At 39.3% G+C, this 16,627-nt stretch overlaps 1 protein-coding gene across 1 annotated transcript; it reads left to right on the forward strand.

Annotated features, from left to right (window-relative positions):
- The first annotated feature begins 1,801 nt into the window (after positions 1-1,801).
- Positions 1,802-12,510, forward strand: NDUFAF4 (NADH:ubiquinone oxidoreductase complex assembly factor 4). Its single transcript, XM_069599225.1, has 3 exons — positions 1,802-2,092; positions 2,928-3,031; positions 10,702-12,510. Exons 1-3 carry the CDS (start codon positions 1,957-1,959, stop codon positions 10,987-10,989), a joined length of 528 nt encoding a protein of 175 aa, XP_069455326.1. The 5' UTR covers positions 1,802-1,956; the 3' UTR covers positions 10,990-12,510.
- Positions 12,511-16,627: the final 4,117 nt, after the last annotated feature.

The raw sequence follows: 16,627 nt of genomic DNA on the forward strand, positions 1-16,627 counted from the left end.
CCTTAAACGTGGAAATTCAATAAATTCTTTCATGTGGGTAATTCCCATAGCTCCCTACACTTCTTATAACTTCTGTCTCACATTACTTTTCCATTGTGCCAGAAGTACAGTGGAATTTCCATGAAAATGAATTTTTCACTTTAAAAATATTTTTAACAGGCAGTGAATGGAATTACTACCATAATTGTTGAAACACATAGATGTGTGAGGCAAAGGAAAATGTTTTGATGTAGATAGGTAGAAATATGAATTCCTGTGCTATAAAGCACTTGTAGGCATGCTTGTCTCAAAGATGGAACTCTTGGAGCAGCCTGCCACCTTCAGGATAACTTCACAATTAACACTACCAGGGAACACTGGTTTTAGCCTCTGTAAATTTCAAATACCAATTCCAGTAAAAACATTTCATGATAGTTAATGGTGGCTATGTTCCTTGTAGAACTTTTGCTATGATTACTATATGCAATAATTTAATTCGTTTTCTTTAAAGAAAACAGCCCTTTCTTTAGTTTGAGATTCTTTTAAAAATCATTACTTAACTTACTGTTTTATCATTTCATTGCTTTTAAACTTCATTTTGCTAAGGAGAGCTGAGAACCCTAAAAACCGATCTTGCAGCCACAGTCTGAAAAATGCTGTAACTTTGGAAACTCTGCTGCTTTTTAATGGGTTCTTTATGAATAAATGACTATTTTTGAAGAATCTTAAGAGCAACACAGTAATCCTTTCAGAGGGAGAAGGAAGAGGGAGGGAGAGAGAGAGAAAGAGGAAGATTAAGAAAACATGTCACCCCTCGCGTTTTTGTTGTCTTTTTTTTCCTTGGAGAAGGCAATGGCAACCCACTCCAGTACTCTTGCCTGGAAAATCCCATGGACGGAGGAGCCTGGTAGGCGGCAGTCCATTTTTTTTCCTATTGGCTGTTCCTTTCACTAAATTACAAGGAAGTCTCCGTGGCTTAAAAAGAATAAGAAAGGTATAGAACAAAGGATAAATAAGCCAAGGAATGACGCAATGACTCATATTTAATGGCATAGAGACACAACACAAATTAGCATTAAAAATACACAAAAAGAAGGAAAAGGAGAGCATAATGGAAATCGACAGGTCAAATGCGTTAGGAGAGCGCGATGTAAAAGATTCTGGGAAAAGAGAACAGGGCTCAGATTCAAACGCAACAGGAAAGGGGACAGGGAAATAAATGACATTTAAACAAAAGAGCGACAGAACAAATATTCATCGAGAATGAGTAAACTTTCACTATTTTCCTTTCACAAAAGGAGGAAAGGGCTAGTTTAGAACCTTCTTTTAGCCATTAATTCCATTTTTATTGTCTTCCTCTCTGGTTGCCCCGACCTGTGAAAGGACTCAAGGTCAATTTGCTTAGACTTTGATTCTCAGCCTGCAACTTTGGGATCACGTGGGGAACCCACTCCAGTATTCTTGCCTGGAGAATCCCAGGGACGGGGGAGCCTGGTGGGCTGCCTTCTATGGGGTCGCACAGAGTCGGACACGACTGAAGCGACTTAGCAGCAACAGCAGCAGGGGAACTTGAACCAACGCCAGGCCTCACTCGGGAGGGATTAAATCAGAAAACCTGGGGGAAAACCCGGCAAGAAAATTGTTTTAAAGCTTCCTGCCTGACTCCACCAGGCTGTAGAGCGTAAAAACAAGGTGTGCCCAAGCCCTCAATCCCGCCCCAAATTGCGAGAAGCAGCCGCAGGTGGGAGCATGTCTCCGCCCCAGAGGGAGGTGCTTGCTCCCTTTGAGATACTCTGGGTGGAGACGCGGCGTGTGCCCTCCCGACCGCTAGGGGGCGAACTGCACGCATTTAGCTAACGTTTTGAGCTCCAGCGCGGGTCACCCGCAGACATGCGCATGCTCCGGTGTGTCCCGGAGGTCGCTCGCGCGGGTGTTTAACCACGTGTGGTGTAACTTAGGGCATCATGTTGTGAAGACATGGGGGCTGCGGTGGCTCGCGCAGTCAGGAATTTCAACCTAGAGAATCGGGCGGAACGGGAAATCAGCAGAATGAAGCCTTCCCCCGCTCCCAGGCACCCCTCCACCAAAAACCTCCTGCGAGAGCAGATGAGCAGTAAGTGGTGCCGGGGCCCCTCGGGCCCCGGCGCTCGGTCTCCGGGTGTGGGTTGAGTGGTGGACCTTGGTGCAGTGGTGGGGGTGACCGGGGTCAGCTGCAGTCACCCGGGTCAGCCGAACTCGGGAAGGTGGCGCCACCGGGCTGGTGACATTGAGACTGTCTCCTTGCTCCCGCGGAGTCGGCGGCTCCGCCTACTTCGTAGACTTGGAGGTGTCGGCGTCTGCCCATGCTGACCTCGCCCTCGCCGGCTTTAATACTTTGCAGCATGATACAAGGAATCAAAATCAGAAGGAATCGTATGCAAGAGAATTCTCTAGAGGTCTTCGCAGAACAGTGGAGACCGAACTTGACCTAGCATTATGAGTTACATTTGAAACACATCCTATTGAATGTTGATTGAGCAAAAAATGAAGTGAGTGTCTTAAACAGAAAGCAACTCACAAAGATTTAGAACACGAACTTATGGTTCCTGGGGGAGGTGGGGCCGTGTAAGGGATAGTTAAGGACTTTGGGAATGTCATGTACACGCTGCTGTATTTAAAATGGGTAACCAACAAGGACCTATTGTATAGCACATGGAATTCTGCTCAATATTACGTGCCAGCCTGGATAGGGGGATTTGGGGGAGAATGGATACAAGTATATGTATGGCTTGAGTCCCTTTCCTGTTCACCTGAAAGTACCACAGTATTGTTAATCCGCTATACCCCAATACAAAATAAAAATTTTAAAGTTTTGGGGGAAAAAAAGTGACTGTTCTGTGTTAAGTGTTAGGATCTTATAGGAAATTTTCTTTGGGTCTACGGTTGTAACATTCTTTTTCTTTCTTTAGGCCATCCAGAAATTAAGAGAGAAATTGATAGGAAAGATGACAAACTGCTGTCATTACTAAAAGACGTGTATGTTGATTCCCAAGATCCCGTGTCTTCTTTGCAGGTAATGTGTGTTTTCACTAAGTAAATATATAATATAACTCCTTCGAGCTCCGGGAGAATCACGTAGAGAAGTGTGGCAAATAGTAAAAGAGAGTGAAGGCTCTGGAAATGTAAAAGTGTCAGTGTGCTTCTGAACCAGAATGCAGAGCTTTGGTAAAGCTGAAGCACAGAGGTCTAAGCAAGACACAGATGCCTCTGTTCATTGGATATTTACTGAAATCTAAAAGACTTGTGAAAAAATAAGTAACAGAGTTGTGAAAGTATTAGTTGAATGCACCTCTGTTATTTCAGAATTCATAGGATTTGGTAGGGAACTTCTACCAAATGACAATTGGTCACTTGAATGACATTTGACACCAAGAGAGAGCTTTAATACTATTTTCCTTCAGTGGTTTGAGGTATGTTCTGATATCAGAACATTTTTTAGTGTTGGTGGGCTTTTTGTTTGTTTGTTTTTTAAGAAAATATTCAGATAGGATTTATAAAAATACGGAGATCACAGAATAAACTGGGAGTGGGAACCTGTATGTAAATATCAGGCACAAGTGCTCTGTGTACAGTGATGAACACAGCAGTTCTAGTCCTTGCTCTCACAGTGCTTGTAGTGTTGTGAGGGACACAGGCATGAAACAAATGAGCAGCCTCAGGTACATAATTGAGGGAGGTACATATCAGAGGGAGCTGTTTGAGACAGAAGGACCAGGGATGGTTTCTGAGGAAGTGGCCTAAACAACGGCTGGGTGTTAGCCAGATGAGTTCATGGGGGCAGGAAGCGTCTAAGCAGGGAGAAGAGTTTGATTAAAGGAGAGGGAAGTGCCCGTGGCCATTCCCTTTTCAGTCTAAAATTCTCCAATGTCTTTCTCTGTAGATAGGCAATAAACTGCACAGATATGTTAATAGTTATTAGTATAATTTTAAGTAGGGAAGAGAAAACACATGTAAAATAAGGTTTGTAACTTGTTACAACAACAGTTACAGGATTCGGTTATCAGATGTTCACACACACACACACACACACACAGGCAAATATATAGGGGTTGATGTTCGTGTTCTTTATATTATCTTTAGACAGGTGTTGGATAATACTTCGGTATTGTTTCTCTCACATGTACTTATTCTAAAATTAACTCTTGGGGAACAAAAACCATCTAATACTTCTTATGTATAAAATATAGAAATGTAAATATAATACTTAGGAGATACACAGTGGTGTTAAAATTTCTTGGGGTATTAGGAAAAAATCTGAAAAGACTCATGGGCAAGTGATAGTAAAGAAAAGGTTGAAGTGCCTATTTATGTTTGTCTCTTTTTCTTTTGGGCAGTTCATAATTTTCTTAATGATTTGTGATGTCTTTAGACATCAGTGATGCTGTGGCTATCATATGTCAAATAATTTATTTTTGTCCGACTTTTTATCTATTGCTATTCAAAATTTTGTGGAATATATTAGCCTTTTTGTCTTTCATTGTATGGACTCAGTCTAACATAAAGACAGTTTTCTATATTTTGTCAGTACTTTTATGATTATATATTTTATGTTAAAATCTTTGTTTGGCATTGAATAAAGTTTTTGGTGAAGGAGAACTTTTCAACTGGATGGTCAGTTGTCTAAATATATTTATTTATTTATTACTGGTTATTGAATAACCCAGTCCTTTTCCCACTCATTTAAAATGCTAATACATACACTTATAAGTCTTAATGGATTCATCAGTTCTATTTATTTTTCTATGTCTACACTAGAATTATACTATTTTAATTAATAAAACTTTGTAAAGTATCTTGATACCTGTTATGATCATCTTTCTTTCTTTTCAGAAGTTCTTTGGCTCTTGCCACACATTTTTTACCCATATGAACAGGTTCTTGAAAAGTCCTATTTTGATTTTGAGTGTAATTGAATTGGAACTTATAGATTAATTGAGGAGAATTAACATTTTTGTTTTATTGAGTCTTTGAAGGGTAGAGGGAAGATTATTACTATGGGATCTCTTTTCTCCCTAAGTTTTTTTTTTTAATTTTTATTTTTACTTTATTTTACTTTACAATACTGTATTGGTTTTGCCATACATTGAAATGAATCCACCACGGGTGTACATGCGATCCCAAACATGAACCCCCCTCCCACCTCCCTCCCCACAACATCCCTCTGGGTCATCCCCGTGCACCAGCCCCAAGCATGCTGTATCCTGCATCGGACATAGACTGGTGATTCGATTCTTACATGATAGTATACACATGCCTAAGTTTTTAACTATTTATTGCTAATATGTCACACAAAAAAGTGATTTTTGTATTGCAGGTACCTGCTTTGCTAGGTTATTATTTCTCTTTGTTTTTCAGTTGATTCTTTTATATTTTTCTAAAGATATTCTCATACCATTGGAATGGAATTACAATTTTCTCTCTTTCTAGTGTTTATACTTAATTCTCCTCTTACTATGTCTATTATTCTGTCCTGTTCTTTCCTTGCATAGGGTGCCTGTAATTAATTAAAATAAAGTGATTTGGTCTGATTGAAAAATACTTTTATCACAGGATGTTTTAATTTGCTAAGAGTTTTTAATTTGCTAAGAGTTTTTTTAATTTGCTAAGAGTTTTTTTTTAATTGAAAGAGGATGTTGAATTTATCAGATTTTTCAGTGTCATAATATTTTAGTATTTAATATTAATCAGAAGGGATTAAAAAAGTATATATTATGTGGTAGGAAGATACAGAACTAGGAAGATAAGGGAGTTTTGGGTTTTTGGAAAGCGAAGAAGTTGTTAGGAGTGTTTCAGGCCAGAGTTACAATATGAAGGTAAGAGAGTGTGTGGTGCCTTTAGAGTTCAATATAGTTAGGAGCTGGTGGCTGAGTGGTAAAGAATCTGTCAGTGCAGGAGCTGCAGGAGACTTGGGTTTGTTACCTGGGTGGGGAAGATCCCCTGGAGGAAGGAGGCAGTGGCAACCCACTCCAGTATTCTTGCCTGGGAAGTCCCATGGATAGAGGAGCCTGGTGGGGTTGCACAGAGTTGGACACAACTAAGCCACTGAGAATGCACACACCCACAGTTAGAAGAAAGTATGAGGGATGAATCTGGGTCGATGAAATGGGGTGGGGTGGAAAGTTACTAGGGGCCAAATCATGAAGGTCGTATTTGTCTTGCTAAGGAATTTGAGTTTTATCCTGAGGGCAGTTGGAAGTCATTGAAGAGTTTCCTGTGGATGAGTGACTTCAGATTTGCTTCATTCTGAGGGCAGTTTTGAGGGTGGGCTGGGAGGCAGGGAGGGAAAGGCATTTTATCCAGTTAAGAGGAGACTAGGCTTTTGCAGTAGTTCCTGTAAGAGACATTGGCTTCGACAAGGGTAATTAGTGACTGGGAGAGAAGTGAACAGGTTTGAGAGGGACTTAGAAGCATGAGCAGGATTTGGTCATTGATTGGTCGTAATGACTAAGGAGAGGGAAATGTCAAATATAACATAAGAGAAACTGTGAGTTTTGAAGTGGGCTATGGGAGGTGTGTGGAGTTGGTCCCTGAGCTAGAGAATATGGGGACAAAATTGTATTTTCAGAGAAAAGGGACAAGTTCAGCTTTAGACAAGTTGATCTTTGAGGTACTTATAGGTTATCAAGTAAAAATGTAGTTAGTCATTTGGGAAATGGGATCTGAAAGTCAGGAGAAAGGTCAAGGTTTGAGACCATATTTGAGAGCCATTGATGTGTGGATAATAATAATAAGGGGGTGGTGGGATTGCTTGGGGGGGAATGTGTAGAGTGAGAAGAGGGCCTGGGCCAGAACTTGGGGGCATGCTAACATTTACAGGGTAGCTGAAGTGAAATAGACCACAAGGAGGGAACCACTGCAGAGACAGATGGAACACTAGGAGAGGTGGTATGGAAACCAAAGAAAAAAGAGTTGTGCGTATGTGGGAGTGGTCAGCAGTGTTTGCTTAAAAAATATCCTCTGGATTAAGATGTAATCCTCTGGATTTGAGATCACAAGTACTATTTTTTAAAGCTGAACTGAAAAGAAGGAAACTGGTCATAAAAGAAGAGTTGCTGTTGGTCATAAAAGAAGAGTTGCTGCTGGTCATAAAAGAAGAGTGTTTGTAAAAGTTGGTGACTAGGGCACTTTCTTTTTCTTTAATTTATTTATGCACCAGCCAGGGCACTTTCATATTTTTACCAAAAAGCAGTAGTGGCAGGGCACGTTTGAAAGGAAAAGTAAAGGGGCAGGGGCTGTAGTTGATGTAGCTGATAGAGGAATGAAATACAGAGCACAAACCCGAGGATTAAGCTTGGTTCGGACAGGTGGAAAGATGGGTGTGGATAGGTGGTTTTATTTATATTTGTTGAGGTCTTGGAGGCATTATTTCATTTCCTCTGAAGAGGCAAGATCTCTAGCAACATTTGAATTCACTCAAGGTGTTTGGAGGCACATAATATAAATCTGATGCTGTAAAGAGCAATATTGCATAGGAACCTATGCATAGGAATGTTAGGCCCATGAATCAAGACAAATTGGAAGCGATCAAACAGGAGATGGCAAGAGTGAACGTCAACATTTTAGGAATCAGTGAACTAAAATGGACTGGAATGGGTGAATTTTAACTCAGATGATCATTATATCTCCTACTGTGGGCAAGAATCCCTTAGAAGAAATGGAGTGGCCATCATAGTCAACAAGAGTCTGAAATGCAGTACTTGGATGCAATCTCAAAAATGACAGAATGATCTCTGTTCATTTCCAAGGCAGACCTTCAATATCACTGTAATCCAAGTCTATGTCCCGACCAGTAGCGCTGAAGGAGCTGATGTTGAACGGTTCTATGAAGACCTACAAGACCTTCTAGAATTAACACCAAAAAAGGATGTCCTCTTCATCATAGGGGACTGGAATGCAAAAGTAGGAACTCATGAAATACCTGGAGTAATAGGCATATTTGGCCTTGGAGTACAGAATGAAGCAGGGCAAAGGCTCATAGAGTTCTGCCAAGAGAATGTACTGGTCGTAACAAACACCCTCTTCCAACAACGCAAGAGAAGACTCTACACATGGACATCACCAGATGGTCAACACCAAAATCAGATTGATTATATTCTTTGCAGCCAAAGATGGAGAAGCTCTATACAGTTAGCAAAAACAAGACTGGCAGCTGACTGTGGTTCAGATCATGAACTCCTTATTGCCAAATTCACACTTAAATGGAAGGAAGTAGGGAAAATCACTAGACCATTCAGGTATGACCTCAATCAAATCCCTAACGATTATACAGTGAAAATGAGAAGTAGATTTAAGGGACTAGATCTGATAGAGTGCCTGATGAACTATGGAGAGAGGTTCGTGATATTGTACAGGATACAGGGATCAAGACCATCCCCATGGAAAAGAAATGCAAAAAAGCAAAATGGCTGTCTGAGGAGGCCTTACAAATAGCTGAGAAAAGAAGCCAAAAGCAAAGCAGAAAAGGAAAGATATACCCATTTGAATGTAGAGTTCCAAAGAATAGCAAGGAGAGATAAGAAAGACTTCCTCAGTAAAAGTGAAGTCGCTCAGTCATGTCCAACTGTTTGCCACCCCATGCACTGTAGGCCACCAGAAAATAGAGGAAAACAATAGAGTGGGAAAGACTAGAGATCTCTGCAAGAAAATTAGAGTTACGAAGGGAACATCTCAGGCAAAGATGGGCTCGATAAAGGACAGAAATGGTACGGACCTAACAGAAGCAGAAGATATTAAGAAGAGGTGGGAAGAATACACAGAAGACTTGTACAAAAAAGATCTTCACGACCTGGATAATCACTATGGTGTGATCACTCCCCTATAGCCAGACATCCTGGAATGTGAAGTCAAGTGGGCATTAGGAAGCATCACTATGAACAAAGCTAGTGGAGGTGATGGAATTCTAGTTGAGCTATTTCAGATCCTAAAAGATGCTATGAAAGTGTTGCATTCAATATGCCAGCTAATTTTGGAAAACTCAGCAGTGGCCATAGGACTGGAAAAGGTCAGTTTTCATTCCAATCCCAAAGAAAGGCAATGCCAAAGAATGCTCAAACTACCACGCAGTTGCACTCATCTCACATGCTAGTAAAGTAATGCTCAAAATTCTCCAAGCCAAGCTTCAACAATACGTGAACCATGTACTTCCAGATGTTCAAGCTGGTTTTAGAAAAGGCAGAGGAACCAGAGATCAAATTCCCAGCATCTGCTGGATCATCAAAAAAGCAAGAGAGTTCCAGACAAACATCTATCTCTGCTTTATTGACTATGCCAAAGCCTTTGACTGTGTGGATCACAAGAAACTGGAAAATTCTGAAGGAGATGGGAATACCAGACCACCTGACCTGCCTCTTGAGAAAACCTGTATGCAGGTCAGGAAGCCACAGTTAGAACTGGGCTTGGAACTGCAGACTGGTTCCAAATAGGAAAAGGAGTACATCAAGGCTGTATATTGTCACCCTGCTTATTTAACTTATATGCAGAGTACATCATGAGAAACACTGGGCTGGAAGAAGCACAAGCTGGAATCAAGATTGCTGGGAGAAATATCAATAACCTCAGATATGCAGATGGTACCACCCTTATGGCAGAAAGTGAAGAACTAAAGAGCCTCTTAATGAAAGGGAAAGAGAAGAGTGAAAAAGTTGGCTTAACGCTCAACATTCAGAAAATTAAGATCATGGCATCTGGTCCCATCACTTCATGGGAAATAGATGGAGAAATGTGGAAACAGTGGTAGACTATTTTGGGGGTTCCAAAATAATTTCAGATGGTGACTGCAGCCATGAAATTAAAAGACGTTTACTCCTCGGAAGAAAAGTTATGACCTTCCTAGACAGCATGTTAAAAAGCAGAGACATTACTTTGCCAACAAAGGTCCATGTAGTCAAGGATATGGTTTTTCCAGTAGTCGTGTATGGATGTGAGAGTTGGACTATAAAGAAAGCTGAGTGGGGAAGAATTGATGCTTTTGAACTGTGGTGTTGGAGAAGACTCTTGAGAGTTCCTTGGACTGTAAGGAGATCATTCCTGAATATTCACTGGAAAGACTGATGTTGAAGCTGAAGCTCCAGTACTTTGGCCACCTGATGCGAAGAGTTGACTCTCTGGAAAAGACCCTGATGGCTGGTAAAGATTGAAGGCAGGGGGAGACAGGGATGACTGAGGATGAGATGGTTGGATGGCATCACTGATTCAATGAACATGAGTTTGAGTAAACTCCGGGAGGTGGTGACGGACAGGGAGGCTTAGCGTGCTGCAGTCCATGGAGTTGCAGAGTTGGACACGACTGAGCGATTGAACTGAATATGAATACAAAACTAGGGAAAAGAATGAAGATTGTCAGGTAAGCTGTTAGAGCAGGATTTTAGAAGGATTCTGCCCTTCTAAAGCAGTTTATTTTTTCCAACCAACTTGTTATTCTTTTAATATATATGAAATAATGTGGTGAGTAGATGGTATCTATTTGATTGATTTCTACCTAATGATTGAACTATGGTTGTGAAATAGTGATATGGCAAAAGCGCCATGAAACTAAGACTCATCATAAAGAGAAAATGTAGTTTGGAGAAGCATGGGTAATATTTGTTTGAAGAAGAAAAATAGAGATTCAAGGCACGAAAGTAGATGTCAAATCTTTGCGCTCATCCTAAACACCTGTTTTTTGGTTTTTGTCTTTTTTACTAGGGAAAGGATGCCGCAACACGTCAGAAGCCTAAGGAGTTCAGGTTGGCGAAAGACCATCAGTTTGACATGATGAATGTTAAGAACATTCCCAAAGGCAAAATTTCCATTGTAGAGGCATTGACACTTCTCAATAATCATAAACTTTATCCAGACACATGGACTGCTAAGAAAATAGCTGAAGAATACCATCTAGAACAGCAAGATGTAAATTCCCTTCTCAAATATTTTGTGACTTTTGAAGTCAAAATCTTCCCCCCTGAAGGCAAGAAAGCAATAGAATCAAAATGAAGAGAATCTTGACAGGACTTTTCCTGTCCTCATCCCCATGTCTTGTTTATTTTCTTCATTTGTAGCATGTTAAATTATATAAATTACCAATTGTGTTGAGCTACCTCCTTGTGAGAGCTTGCTATTTATGAACTCTTTTGAATTTTCAGGATGGCTGATAGGATTGACTTTTCTCTCTTTTAAATTTTGGTTTAGTTTGTAATATCAGCATGACTAATCAGCACATGTATAAATTTACTGTAAATAAAAGTTACTGTATCTTAAGCAAATCAATCATCAGCTTTTAAATTGGTCATGTAACCTCTTGGGAAATATCCTGAATCCTTTGTTTAACATTCAGAGCTTCATCTTCCAGTGTAGGTGGCTGGTTTATTCTTCCTGTGAAATAGTGAAAGGAAGAGTTTTCCTGACTTTTAAGACTGTGAATTTTTTTTTGTTGAGGAAAGGGACGCTTCACATTGAAGTCCAATAACGGTGTTTCCTGAGTAATGGCAGACAGGAGACTGGATACAAAACAGTAGAAAATATATTTTTATTACTGTTCCAGGGAAAAAGAACTAGTGGAGCCTTACTTCGTTTTGAATGAATTTTACATATAAAATAACTTTTTAAAAATACAAGCAAGAATTGGTGTTTATAAAATTTTGTCAGCCTGTGCTTTGACAACTAAACAGGTAAGTCCAAAAGCTTTCAGAGAGGCAGGCAGTAGAAACTCTGAAAAAAAAAAAGTTTTCTGTGGACTTAATGTATAAGTACAAGATAATTTTAAAGCATAGTTAAAGAACATGGTAAATTGAATTTGGTGATCAAATACATGTGTTTTTTTTTTCCAATTTAAATACTGGCTGAAAAAAGAGAAAAAATTACAAGTAGAAATAAAACTTGTGATCACTGGAAAAGACTTGGAAAATTGCTGTCTCAATCATTTAACAAACTTAGGAGCACAGCGTGAGTCAGTATTAGGGTCTTCAGCAAGATTGTATAAGTTTGGCTCTGTCATATTACTACCTCTGGGAGTTTAGGTAGATTGCATAACCTCTTTGAGATTGTTTCCTCTGTAAAATGAATATAATGCTGCTTTATTAAGTCAAAAGGTTACTGCGAAGATGCATAATAACTACAAAGGATGGAACAAATTCGACTTCAATTTTTGCAGTTGAGATGAGAAGCCTGAGGAAGTTTCCTGACCTATTTAAGATTATTCTGTAGTTCATGACATAGTCAGGCCCAGAATTTAGGATTTTAAAGTCCTAGTGGTATATTTTTTCTGTAAGCTGTGGGAATACTCAGAATGTGGTAAGAAAAATTTCAAGTTATCAGTGTTTTTCTGAGGGAAGACAGGCATCCCCTTCTTCCCAGGGATTTCCCCTGGAAATAATACGGAAGGTGCTGAGGAATTAAGCATGATGATGGAATGAGGCCTTTGTAATGCTGAGAAGAGAAAAACTGATGGAGATGGGAGAATTTTAAGCTGTGTTTAGATGCAGTTTCATTATGTGAATAAACTATAACTAGACCATATTTGTTTCAAAACTTTTTTTTAAGAAAACAAGAATTCTGTCTATAAAATTGTGTTTTAAAACTCTGGTAAATCATCAAAACTGTTTTTCTATACCAAATAAAGGTCAATACCTGTACTTCAATCATGGTAATGCTATTTCTGAGCCATCTTCACTATTCAGATCTACACTGTGGATAGGTAGCTGTAAATATGGCTGTGGTTATGTAGTGTCGCATGATAAAGTCCTTCCCATATCATTGATTAGCCTATTACTGCTTTGTATTATGTGTAGGAGAGGGTTGGGTGGTAGTGGTGTCACAGATGGCATGGAGTTGAGATTCAGAAAATCTGGATGGAGATCTCAGCATCACCTCTAGCCATGTGATGTTGGCAGTGTCCTCAATTGTAAAACAGGTAATAATTGCTAGCATCTTCAAAGCAATTACTGTACTAGGCATTGATCTAGGTGCTTTACATGTATTAACTTGCTTAATATTTACCATTGGTAGGAGGATAAGTACTGTTACTATATTTTACAAGGAAAATTGAAGTACAGGGATCTATAAAAGATGGCCTAACAAATGTTGGAACCCAGATTAAATTCTAATCAGTTATTTTCAAAACCTTGTGCCCCTGACCGCAGCACTACCTTCGTTGTTTCTCTGTGGGATTATAAAAATTAAGTGTGATGGCATGCAAGGTGCCTGGGCTGTGTGAAGCCAGGACTACTCAGTGCCCTTCTCTGGACCTCTGGAAAAATACACATCTGGGCCTTCTCTGCTGTGGTAGACTGCTTTAGTAAGGCTGAGCGACTGTTGATGAGCTCTGGATCAGGGATGTTTAAAAAATACTTAATGACCAGTGTGCTGCACTGACGATCTGTGCATTTTAAATATCAACATTGTCTGGGTCTAAAATTTCCTATGAAAGAAGAAAAGGGATAGGAGGGTAATTTTATTGGGCATGAAAAAGGAAGAAGGGAGTAATTCCTGGAGGTTTGTGGTTAGCAGGGTTAGGGGAAGACACAGGGAGGTCAATCATTGGATGAACAGAACTGGGATTCAGGAAGCTGATACAGAAAAGCTGCCCAGCTGGGCGGATTTGGCAAAGTTCTGCCGTAAACAGGGTCACCGTATAATTTATTGCTCAAACTGAGACCCTCGAGAGTGAAGAGGGCACCAGTTACATTAGGACAATAGGCATAAACTGGAACGTCTTGGACAAGCTAGGAGATACGGTGAAAAGGCATGAATGGAGAGCTTGGCCACCTGTGATCTGGCTGCAATCCGTTTAGCTCCACATGGTCAACATTTAGTACCTCACCATTAGCCAATCAGGAGTGGCTCCTGTCTGCGCCAGAAGGCTTTTCTTGGTCCCAACTAATGCTTATGCACGGATATCCCCTCCTCCATATCTACCCCGTGCTCCAAAACACCCATAATCCCAAGGAAAGTGGGGTGGGTGGGGCCCTGGAGGTTTAGGTTAGTATGATGACGATTCTGTACTCATCCCTACAGAGACTGAACTGAAGTGGCACAAAGCGCCCTGAATTGAGGCTGAGCTTTAAGACGGCTTATTGGGTACAAGCTGAAAATATATAAGAAATGAACACAAAGGATTAAAATGATTTTATTCACCTCAAATAGCCATCACTCATTATATAGCTCATCACTTTAAAGCTACTCTAGCTTACTTGTCTTGACAGACCATTAAATCTTTTGAGAGGACTATCCGTTTGTTGATGTGGCTACTCCATTTCTTCTGCTTTAGGAATTTTATAATAGAACTGAGTTACTTGTTAGGAGAAATGGTGAAATAACAGAAGCTCTTAGATCTAAGTCCATATGTAAAAACTCAAATCTTTACCTTCAGCGCATTTCGGTGACTAATTCTGTGGCTTTTCTCTGCTGTTGTCTGCACTCTGACAATAGAACTGTGATTTGGGAAGAACTGTAGGAGTTAGAAGAACAGAATCCTGAGCAGAGAAGAGGTTCTATAAGTTTTAATGTATTAATGTTGTGAAGTACATAGCAGGTAACATCCAAATTGATTCTTCCTTACTTCCTGTGAGGAAAAAGGCAATGGGTAGGTTACTATAAAGATGAATAATTTGGAGATAAGAATTCAGTCAAAATGAGATAAGCTAGTACTTGGATGCTGAGAAGTAATTCCTGAGATGAGAGGAAATAGCAGTGTGGTCTTGAGGAGCAGAAAGATTTCTTGGTTATTTGAGAGAATATAACCTTTGGAAAGGTGCATTTTTAGAGAAGAGACCTGCAACAAGGCCACGTGAATGACAATGAACTCTGCTTCTGGTTCCAAGGAAAATAAAAGTATTTATGCATAGGATTGGTTACTGACATTCACATCTGGAAGCAGTGGGGCTACTAAGGGGAAAAAATAAGTAGTATTTGATTCATTTGTAAAATAAGCCTCAGGCCTTTTTCTTTTCTTCAAAAGAATAAGTAATGATTATTTAATACATGTATGTTTTGTCATAAAAATTCCACTTAGAATGATTTTGAGCAAATTTGCTATTTTAGTATACTTTATGTATGGGAAATATTATAGCCAGATTTTTCTTTAAATGCCTTCCTGCATTTCTAGGAAGGTATAATAATGCAAATAAATTAATAATTTAAATGAAATGTGTAATGAAGATTATTTTATTTTGTAAATATAGTTTCAATTTCCAGTGATGCTTATTACACAATAGTATGTTTTTCTGCAAGATTTAAGTTGTAGTTCCCTTTTACCTTGCTTTTTTCAATATATGGCATATGGTTCATGTAAATTTTTATGAATTGGTGAGTATGTAAACAGAAGCTGCTTTTTAATTATTCAATTAAGAAACAGTACAAATGGGCTATATTTGTACTGTTACTATATATTACTTAAATTTAATATTACCTTATATTTAATATTTTATTTTAATATCAAATTTAATATTACTTCTATATTACTTAAATTACTATTACTATGGGGAAACTTCTGCATAGAATATTCAACTCTTATGAACTCTGTGCTTCAGGCTATTATCTATTTGTTATACAATCATTTCTATTTCAGCCTTCCTGTCCCTAGTGTTGGTCCACAGTGATGCTTTTGGTTCAGATAAGGTACTTAGAAATGAAAAAACACTTATATCACAATGTCACCAAAGCAAATGAGCACCTTTTCTTCTCTTTGCTTATTCTTGTTGCATCTTTTCCTTTTGTTGCTGACCATGGTGCTTCAGGAGGAATAACAAAAGGTAAGATAAAAGATTTTAAGAGATTCTAAAGCCTTTAAAACAGCATCCTTAATGAGGTCTTTATTAAATATTTAGGTTGCACATTCTATTTTTTAAAGGACCCACTTTTAGGTAGGTCAAATGGGTGACCCACTTCTGAATGTAGATATAAGATTAATAGCATGATTTTTTTAAAAACTTTGCTTGCTCAAGTAATTTATTAAGGCGAGAGAAGACAAACATTTCACCTTTGCTTCATAGAGTTGAATAGAGAAGTGGCTTTTCATATCATTTCCTCAAATCAGTAATATTGCTGATTATTTATTTGTTTATTCATCACCACAAATATTTAGTTTTCTGTTTAACTGTGTGCCAGGCACTGTTCGAGAAGCTAGGAACACAGGGAAGATAACCTCATGGAGCTTAACGGTTTTACGATGTTAGCCGCTCTTTCAGTTATCTATAGCTCTACAACAAATCATCTCAAAATCTAGCAGCGTAGGGACTTCCGTCACGGTCCAGTGGCTGAGATTCCAGGCTCCCAGTGCAGGGGGCCTGAGTTCAATACCTGGTCAGGGAACTAGATTCTGTATGCCACAACTAAGAGTTCATATGCCAGAACTAAAGATTCCACATTCCTCAATGAATATTCCATGTGCCGCAACCAAGACCTAGCACAGGCAAATAAATGACTATATTAAAAAACTAACAGCTTAAAAAAAACCAAACAATTGCTTATTATCTTCCAGGGTTTTGCAGATTGTTGGAGCTCAGCTGGGCAGTTGTCCCTTGTGATCTCTCATGTAATTACAGTGGGAACTGGTGTCATCTGAAGGCTGACCTGGGTGAAACGTCCAAGGTGGCCCACACACAGGGCAGGCAGCTGCTGCTGCTTGTTGACTGAG

This window comes from Ovis canadensis, chromosome 8 (assembly GCF_042477335.2).
Source record: "Ovis canadensis isolate MfBH-ARS-UI-01 breed Bighorn chromosome 8, ARS-UI_OviCan_v2, whole genome shotgun sequence".
In the NCBI taxonomy this organism is placed as follows: Eukaryota; Metazoa; Chordata; class Mammalia; order Artiodactyla; family Bovidae; genus Ovis; species Ovis canadensis.

Bases quoted from the DNA above. Each gene is read 5' to 3' on its own strand.
- NDUFAF4 (XM_069599225.1), top strand. From the start codon at position 1,957: ATGGGGGCTGCGGTGGCTCGCGCAGTCAGGAATTTCAACCTAGAGAAT. The intron at 2,093-2,927 runs GTAAGTGGTGCC...TTCTTTCTTTAG, and splicing joins CCTGCGAGAGCAGATGAGCA to GCCATCCAGAAATTAAGAGA. The intron at 3,032-10,701 runs GTAATGTGTGTT...CTTTTTTACTAG, and splicing joins ATCCCGTGTCTTCTTTGCAG to GGAAAGGATGCCGCAACACG.